Raw genomic sequence first — 9,829 nt, 5'->3', positions numbered from 1 at the left:
CCAAACCCTGAAATGTGCAACCTATAACTGATAAATATACTGAAGGAAAGAAGGGAAAAGGACATACTTACCTAACAAAAGCATACTTACCCAAAAAACAATTTTTCCTCAAAAAATCTGTTCAGACAGCCTGGTGCCGAGAGTCTTCAAGCCCCACATTGGGCGCCATTTGTCGAACGCCCCCCAAGCCCACCAGGCTTGGGTCTTCAACAAGAAGGACACTCAGGACAAAGTCTGAAGTTATGTGAGGAATTTATTGAAAGGAAGGCAGGTGCAGGTTGAAGAGAGATCTCCAGAAGGAACTGAACTGTGGGGTCCCCCAGGTCCTTTTTGTCTGACCTGGAGTTGGGGTTACCTAGGTGATTTTTACTAACAGAAACAAAAAAGTTACTATGGATACAGCACGTAGCTGCATCTTCCAGAAGATCTAATTTATCATACAGGTACAGCCTGTCAGCTCTGACTGCTGAAGCAGAGAGCTCAGAAGCTCTTAAAGTGGCACTCTCCTAATTTCCAATGCTTATGGCAAGCATGGCTCCCAACACCTATCTAGGGGTGGCACGACCCACAGTGGGCTGGGCCCTCCCACATAACTCAACAATCAACAAAATACCCCCACCGATTAGTCTAATGAAGGCAATTCTCCCAAATGAGGCTCCCTCTACCCAGGTGTGTCAAGTTGACAACTAAAGCTATTCAGCACAATCAACCTCTTGTCAACTTGACACACAAACACATCACTACTAAACCACAAGCTTTCCATTTCTTATCCCCAAGGTGTGATGTTAATATCACAACATAAGACAGTACAATTTTTAAAGTCCCACAGTCCTTAAAAAATCCAAACACTTCCAAAGTTCAAAGTCTCCTTTTCATAAGTCTTTAACTATAGGCTCCTGTAAAATCCAAAACAAGTATTGTCTTATTTCAAAAAGGAAGAATGGGGCACACTTAAGTAAAACCTAAGTTCAGCAAAGTAGCTCAAGGCTGGACATCTGGGATTCACTCCCGATCTTCTGGGCTCCAAAGGGTTTTTAGCAACTCCATTTCTCTGGCTCTCCATCCACAACACACACAGCTTGTCTTGCAGGCCCAGGTTGACTCCATTCCACACCTGATGCAGCCCTTGGTGATTGTCCCATAGTCCTGGCATCTCCAAAAAGCTGGAGTCTCCACTGAAGCTGAGGCTGCACCTTTACCAATGGGTTCTTCTGGTCTGTCAGGGTCAAAGTCTCAGATTCTCTCCTTGACTCCTTCAGTCCTGGGGGTCTTCACTGCTACCAAGGCTGCACTTTGACCAGTGGCCTTTCCTGGCCTCTCATGGTGCCAAGCCTCATCTGCTCCCTGTGACCCCTTCACATTTTCAGCACCAGAACCATGCAAAAGACTCTTACACATGACCAAGTTCTGCTTCCAGCTTGAGATGGCGGCTCGGGCTCCCTATGGACCACAGCTTCTGTGTGCTGACCCTGAGAAAATACTTCCCAGAAGATTTTGCCTTGATGATGTGGTCTCTTGTTACTCACACCTGATTTTCAGCCCCAGCTCACCATCATCAATTGTCCCGGGAAAGCACAAAAGGTTTCATTTTCAAAAATTCTTTTTTAAAAATTGTTTTATGTTTTATTTTATGTGTATGAATATTATGCCTGCATGTGTGTAAGTACACCCCTGATGTGCAGAGCCCCTGAAACTGCAGTTATGGATGGATTTTAGCCACCATGTGGATGCTAGAATTCAAACCCAGGGCCTTCTGCAAGAACAGTCAGTGCTCTTAACCTCTGAACTATCTTTCCAGTCCAAATTTTCAAAAATTCTTAATTCAATACAAACAACCTGAATTAGTCTTTGCTTTCCTTTGAGGCTTCACAAGCCAGGCCTCCATAGTCTACACCTCTTTCAGCAGAACTGTTCCACGCTCCACAGCAGTATCCTCCTAACTCTAAGCACTCAGTGGCTTTTCCAGCTCAAAGTTCCAAATGCTTCCACAATCCTTCCAAAAACTGGATCAGGTCTGTCACAGTATTATCCCACTCCTGGTACCAATTTCTGTTCTAGTTTGCTTTCAGTTGCTGTGACAAAACACTCTGACCAATACCAACTTTCAGAGGAAAGGGTTTATTTGGCTTACAAATAGTCCATCATCAAAGGAAGTCAAGGCAAGAACTCAGGGCAGGAACCTGGGGAATGGCACATAAAGGATAGTTGCTCACTGACTTGCTCCCCCAGCCTGTGCTCAATCTACTTTCTTACACAATACAGGACCATCTACCCAGGGGTGGCTCCACCCACAGTGGGCTGGGCCCTCCCAGATTACTCAACAATCAAGAAATTACCCCGCAGACATTGCCACAGACAAGTCCAATGGAGACAATTCCCCCAAATAAAGCTCCCTTTACCCAAGTGTGTCATGTTGACAACTAAAGCTATCTGGCACACCTGCAAAAGTCAGAGGGTGTCAGATCCCCTGGAACTGAACTTGCTATTAATTGTTAACTGCTATGTGGGTGCTTGGAACTGAGCCCAGGTCCTCTGCAAGAGCAGCCAGTGCTTGGAGCCATTTCTTCAGTCCCACCAAGTGATATTTTCAGAGGATAGTTAATAACATGATTAAAAATAAACAGGGATATAGCTGGGCATGGTGGCACACGCCTTTAAATCCCAGCACTTGGGAGGCAGAGGCAGGCAGATCTCTGTGAGTTCGAGGCCAGCCTGGTCTACAGAAAGAGTTCCAGGCCAGCTGGGGCTACAGGGAGACCTTGTCTCAAAAAGACCACACAAACAAACCTAAAAAAGAAAACTGGGATATATAGCTCAAAGGTAGAGTGCTTGCAAAACATGCCCAGGGCCTTCGGCTTCTTCTCTGTACCTCAGAAATAATAATGGTGTGACAAATGCAGACCAGCTTGGAGGGGAATGCCACCGTGGTTTCTGTCAGTAACAGAGCTTGACCCTTTTTGTTGTTAGAATCTCATTACAATCAAAATGTTAGATGAAAATGTGAATGCTAGCCGGGCATGGTGGTACATGCCTTTAATTCTAGCACTCCAGAGGCAGAGGCAAGCAGATCTCTGTAAGTTCAAGACCAGCTTGGTCTCCATAGCAAATTCAGGCCAGCTGTGGCTACAGGGAGACCCTGTCTCAAAAAGACCAAAAAAAATGCTAAAAAGTTCCAAATGTGCCAGACGTGGTAGTGCATACCTTTAATCCCTGCAATTTGGAGGCAGAGGTAGGAAGATCTCTGTGAGATCCAGGCCAGTCTGGTCTACAGAGCAAGTTCCAAGCCAGCAGGGGCTACAGGGAGACTGGGTGAAAATTTCAAGTTCAGAATAACTTCAATTTTGTAAATTTAGAAAAGTAGAGGAAAGCTTGTATCTGGGTGATGGGACTGGAATATGTAGGTGAAGACTTTTGCTTTTGTATTCTCCCCAACTTTTCTAAAATAAGTTCTATCGTGATGTCCAAATGGGGACTGGCAAGATGACTCAGCAGGTAAAAGCACTTGCCAGACAAGCTTGGTGACCTGAGTTTGATCCAAGGGAAACATTATAGAAGGAAAAAGAAAAGGATAACACATATGCTGTGGTATGTGTGTGCCTGTACACACACACACATACACACACACACACACACTAAATAAATAGATCGATAAATAAAATTTTAAATATTATTATTGTATGCATGTGTATATAGTGTGTGGGTACACGTCTGTATGAGTGTACATGTGCAAATGTATGCCCCACAGTGTACATGGAGGTCAGAGGATAACGTGCAGGAGTCAGTACCTTCCTGGAAACGTGTGGTTTCAGGAATTTAACTCAGGTCATCAGGCTTGGTAAAAGGGGCTTTTACCTGATCAAACATTTCACAGGTCTCATTTTTTAAACATTATATCCCAACCTGTGGGCACATCCATACTAAAAAGAGATTCTGAAGAAAGTTTAATGTATAGGTAAAAGCACAACTAACCCTAAACCACAGTCGCAGTGTTTATGGAAAGAAGGGTTAAAAATGACAATCTGAAATAAAAATATTCCCAGTATTTTTTCTAAAAGATAGGATGTGTACACCTTTTTACTCCTCTTTTTGTCTCTTTCTGAAGCTTCATAAAAAGTTTATTCAGTAAGCACTGTCACGAACTGCAAAGAAGCAAGAGATGTAGGTCAGAGGCAGAGTGCTTGCCTGGCAGGTACAAGACCACAGGTTCCATTGCCATCATAAAAGGAAAAATTATGAGCTGAAGAGTTGGCTCAGTGATTAAGAGCACGGACTGTTCTTACAAAGGACCAGGTTCTATTGTCAGCCACCACGTGGCAGATAACAACCACCTGTAACACCAGTTCCAGGGGATCTGACACCCTCTTCTGACCTCCATGGCACTGCATGGCAGGAGTGCACTTACATGCATGCAGGCAATACACTCATACACATAAAAAATGAAATGAAAATAATAAATAAAATGGGGAGAAAATCAAAGAAAAGGAAAAGATTCAGACAATAGTCATTCAATTGCTTGTTTTTCTTTTCTTTCATTGTTGATTGTTTTCTTTGGTTCAGGAGCAGTGTCAGACACTTGAATACACGGAATAGATAGTATGTGTGAGCTGAGGCATTTTATGAGCTGGGGAAAGTCTTTGTTGGGAAGATAGAATATCTCAAAGAAAAACAGAGCTGAGAGAATCAAGAGAGGAAGTCTGGGGTTGCATGAGAAACGCCTGCTGTGTGACTTGGCTCTCCAAGGCATGGGTGGAATACTGGTCAGAAGAGACCAGGCAGTGGGTCTGGGCAGAGGGAACAGCAAATGCCAACTTACTGACCTGATACCAGACCCATGACCTCGGTCACACCAGCCCCTAAGGTGGTCACCCAACCAATCAGGATGCTCCTGAGGGGTTCCAGGCTTGTATGGTCCTCACGTCTGGATATCTGTGGCCACATGGCTTCCAGGGCTGCTGACTCTCCTCTGAAATGCTGTCATGCACATTAATCCCTGAATATTATCTAAGAGACTCAAAAGTAATCTTATGAGCCTTTATCATAACTATTAAGTTGGACACATGAAAGAAGCTAAGGGAAATTCTGCACCTCTGACTGACCACACAATCACCAGGATGCTTTATAAACGTCAATGTCACTGTAATGCACAACACCTAAGTTACTGTCTCAGTATCAGGGCCAGAAAATTGCAAAAATATTCTCAAGAGGCTAGAGAGTGGCTCAGCATTTAGAGTACTTGCTGCTCTTCCAGAGGACCTCATTTCTGTTCCCAGCACCCATCAGGGGCTAACAACTGCCTCCAGGGGCTCTGACAAACTCTCTTATGCTTCCCCTGGCACCCCCACACATATATACACATAAGTAAAAGCGTATCTTATGGAACAATTTCTACATCATCGCAGTATTCAAATACATATATAACACATGTCTTCCAAAGATAATATGTAGAAAAAAAAACAACATGACTTGTAAATAAAATAATTTCAAAGTTATTACTTAAGAGGAAGTCTAACTAGCATGGTGACACAAACCTTTAATCGAAGCACTCAGCACACACGGGTAGACGCTGTGCTTTCCAGACCAGCCTAGTCCACAGTGGGTTCAAGGACAGCCAAGGATATATAGTTAGACTCTATCTCAAAACAAAGGGCGGGAGAAAAAAAGGAAAAGGAAGTCTCAAGACCTGGCATGTAGCTCAATGGTACACTGCTTGTCTATCATGTGCAAGGCCCCTGGGGTCTATGCTAAGAGAACATGAAATCCCATTACTTCATAAATGGACCAGGATGCCCAATGAATGGAAGTCCACTAACACAAGAGCAATCATTGTCTACAAAGTGTCCAAGTCACAGATGTCCTATGCTGGTTTCCAAACTGTAACGCAGCAATTGCTGCATGGTATTCAGATAGGGAAAGTATGGCTTGGGAATAAGAATCAATTTAATTCTGTCATCATAAAGAAAATGGTTTTCTGTGGATCATTTTCCATAGGGCCCTTTTTAAGTCCCTGTTCCTCAGGCTATAGATGAAAGGGTTGAGCATGGGGGTCACCACTGTGTACATCACAGTGGCTGCTGTGTCCTCAGCTGAGTGTGAGGAAGAAGGATTGAAATACACAGCGCTGATGGTAGCAGAGAAGAGCAAAACCACAGCCAGGTGGGAGCCACAGGTGGAGAAGGCTTTCCATCTTCCCCTTGGGGATGGGACTCTCAGCACAGCACAGGTGATGTGGACGTAGGAGGCCAGGATGCAGGAAAATGGGATGAACAGGATCAGGGACCCCTCTGTGAGAATCATCATTTCATTGAGGTATGTGTCTGAGCACGAGAGTTTCAGGAGGGGGGTCACATCACAGAAGAAATGAGGGATGACATTGTCTGCACAGAATGAGAGCCGAGCCATCAGAAGAGTGTGTAATAGGACATTCAGATTGGCAATGACCCAGGATCCAGTTACTAGCAGGGCACAGAGCTGGTGAGTTATCTTTGTGGTGTAGTGTAAGGGGTGGCATATGGCCACAAAGCGGTCATAGGCCATCACAGCCAGGAGAAAAGTGTCCATGTCGGCAAACATGAAAACAAAATACATCTGTGTAAGACACCCAGAGAAGGAGATGGCCTGACTCCTGAATATGTGGTTAACCAGCACCTTGGGGACAGTGGTGGAGGAGAAGCAGACATCCACAAAGGACAGGTTGCAGAGGAAGAAGTACATGGGGGTGTGCAGGCGGGGGTCAGTGCCAATGGCCAGGATGATGAGCAGGTTTCCCAGGACGGTGGCCAGGTACATGATGAGGAAGAGCAGGAAGAGGGGCTGCTGCTGCTGGGGCTGCCAGGAGAGTCCCAGGAGGAGGAACTCGGAGACCCGCGACTGGTTCATTTTCTCATGGTCTGATCCCAAGTGAATAGAAGACAGTAAATTCAAAACCTAGATGGGGATGGTCAGGATGTGATAGGGCTCTAGACAGGATGAAGTTTGCAAATCAGCTCATAGAGTTGCTAACACAGGATGTGCCCACCCCACCCATATGTCCATATTCCAGTATTTGGTTTTGATGCTTTTCCCTACATGAATCCCTGAGTCCTGTTTTTGATGCTGACCATGAAAACACACGGTCTCTAAACCTAGCTGTGTCTATTTATGTTGCTCTGTTTTCCTTCCACCTCAGACTCAGAAAAACACAATAAATTGCTGGTTAGTACTGAGTTTATATCAAGTGACAACAAATGAATTCTGAACTCTTATCATGACAAGCTGTCTCTGGGAGAAGTTACAATCAAGTACCTAAAAGAACTTCCCCTCTGAATGAACAAATATTTGTGTCTTCACTGCTCTAACTTTACCTGGGGAGGTTGGTGCTCTCCATTGCTATCCACCTTGACCTAACTGGGCAGGGCTTCCCTCAGGAGTGTGATGTCTTTGTAACATGGGCAGGTCCTGAGCAGGTGAGGAGTATTTGGAGTCTTAATCTTCTGAGCAGGAAAGATGTGTGGAACAATCATAGAGCAGGAATTTACAGGAGCCTCTTTGGCCTCTGGGACCAGGTTTCCTTAGAGCCTCATTAGCAATAAGAAGAGAAGAATTCCCATCTACATTTTTGGCCCCTTTGGACCAAACAATGAGGGCAACAAACAGAGTTTGGGGGCAGCTTTTGGGTCAAAATGTAAAGCTGTTAGGAATGGGTCCACAGTGACTGGAGTACTGTTAGCCCTTGCCATGTCAACCCTCATAACCTTGGTGAGCTGGGTATTAGTTTTTTGGTTTTCCTTTTCTTCTCAGACTTGGGGATAGTCCTATGTTTTATGTAATCTTTGCTTTCATGTGTCTGATGGTCACATCAGAGGTGACTGATGATACTGTATTCTCTAATTTCAAGGTAGAGATTTTAAGGGCACATTAGTAAGCTGTAATAATGGACACTACAGAGTCTGGTTTGAAGAGCAGTTTTCTCTGCCATGTTGAAAATTCTAGGCTTTTATAGTAGATATCTTTTGGGGCAGCTCTCCAACTCAGAGTTTACTGTTTCCTTGGAATAGAACGCCTATCCCACATAATCTTGGTGTAACGAAGCATTGGGAACCATGTTTATATCACACACACACACACACACACACACACACACACACACACACATCTCCATAGCTGGTAGAATCACAGAGTTTGGAATAAGGATTGAGAGATGACCTGAGCCAACATGTGTGATCTCAACCCTGTTCTTCCTGTCCAGTTCTGAGCAGAGATTCACAGGGGGACTAAAGAAGCAACACATAGCTGAGCATGGCAGTACTCCTCAAATCCAACACTGGGAAGACTGAGACAGGAGGAGAGAGAGAGAGAGAGAGAAAGAGAGAGAGACAGAGACAGAGACAGAGACAGAGATAGAGATGAGAGAAAGAGGGGAAGAGAGACAGAGACAAAAACAAAGAGACAGAATACCAAGTAATATTTTCTTTTTAAATTCTTTTTATGATTTATTTTTACTTTATGTATATGAGTATTTTGCCTACATGAGTGTAAGTGCACTATGTATGTGTTAATGGTTGGAGGCCAGAAGAGGGGAGGGTGTCAGATCCCCTGGAACTGGAGTTACTGATGGTTGTTAGCTGTCATGTAGGTGCTGGGAACAGGTCCTCAGCAAGAGCAGCCAGTACTCTGAGCCATCTCTCTAGTTCCACCAAGTGATATTTTAAAGGATAGTGAATAATATGATTAAAAATCAACTGGGATATAGCTCAAAGGTTCCATCTCACCTCCAACTACCCGAGGGCCTGAGAACCCAGGGGACAGCCTGACAGCCCCTGGATCTTGCCTCCATATGGTGGTGAGCTTCCCCTAATTGCCCCATACCATCCCCCTACCTGGGATTTTTGTGAGACCCCTTCCAAGGCCCCAGGGCAGATCTGGCTTTGGTAGGCTAAGGCTGAATTCCTACCAGAGAGCATGAGAGGCTGGGTTCAGACCTCCATCAGTGTAGTGGCTGGGATCTCAGCAGACCTCCAGAGAGTGCCAAGTTCTGGCCCCGCTCTGGCCTCCCTCTGGCATAGGGTTGACAATGCACAGGACTGCTTGAGAGAGACTGGATCCTGCCACATGGTGAAGGAAGACTGAGTGTACCTGACTGGAACCTGAATTGGGCCTCTGTGAACCTGAATAGCTGATCTGAAGCCATCAGTTCCCTCCAAAATGAACCTGAGAGAACTGAACCTTGTACCAACCAGCTTTACATAACCAATAAAGAAAGGATCTAGGCACCCAGATAATACAAACGGAAGCATACTTCAACTTAATTCTCATATCAGAATCATAAACAACAAAAGAAATCCACATGCCAAAATCACAATGAAATAACAATAAAGTGGAAAGCCAAAATGTCCCCACATCACCCCACCAATCCTATAGAAGAGTTCTACAAGGAGAACCCCTAGAGATAACCCAGGACACTGAATTTAAAAGAACAATCATAAACACTATCAAGGAATTCAATGACTTTAAAGAACACATGAACAAAGAAATCAAAGAGCTAAAAAAAAGGGGGGGGTAAACTTCTGAATGAATTCATAAAAGAGATAGAAACATTGAAGAAAACAGGCAGAAATGAAGAAGGAAGTGCAAAACTCAGTAAGCCAACTTGAAACAACAGGGGAAAGCCTTACCTCTAGAACGAATGAAATGGAAAACAGAATATCAACACTGGAGGATAAAGTTAAAGAATTGGACCACTCAAGCAAAGGGTATGGAAAAAAATTTTTTTAACACACACTCAGGAATGGAATACGCAAGAGATGTGGGACACCATGAAAAGACCAAATCTACAGATCATAGGAATAGAGAA

At 44.3% G+C, this 9,829-nt stretch overlaps 1 protein-coding gene across 2 annotated transcripts in view; it reads right to left on the bottom strand.

Annotated features, from left to right (window-relative positions):
• Nucleotides 1-5,949: 5,949 nt before the first annotated feature.
• Nucleotides 5,950-9,829, bottom strand: part of LOC103744925 (olfactory receptor 1F1-like) — a 5,058-nt gene continuing 1,178 nt past the window's right edge. Inside the window, exons 1-2 of one of the 2 annotated variants that reach the window (XM_029569532.1) lie at nucleotides 9,112-9,129; nucleotides 5,950-6,867 (exon numbers count right to left, since the gene is read on the bottom strand). In XM_029569532.1, coding sequence (XP_029425392.1) covers nucleotides 5,950-6,786 — 837 coding nt within the window. In that variant the 5' untranslated portion in view covers nucleotides 6,787-6,867; nucleotides 9,112-9,129. Of the gene's footprint in view, nucleotides 6,888-9,111; nucleotides 9,130-9,829 lie in introns of those variants that run through there. The other variant, XM_008846784.2, reaches the window with a different exon arrangement.

This window comes from Nannospalax galili, unplaced genomic scaffold (genome assembly GCF_000622305.1).
Source record: "Nannospalax galili isolate Female #2095 unplaced genomic scaffold, S.galili_v1.0 scaffold471, whole genome shotgun sequence".
Taxonomy (NCBI): Eukaryota; Metazoa; Chordata; class Mammalia; order Rodentia; family Spalacidae; genus Nannospalax; species Nannospalax galili.
Note: the sequence above shows the minus strand (reverse complement) of the source record. Positions and strands in the feature narration are given on the sequence as shown.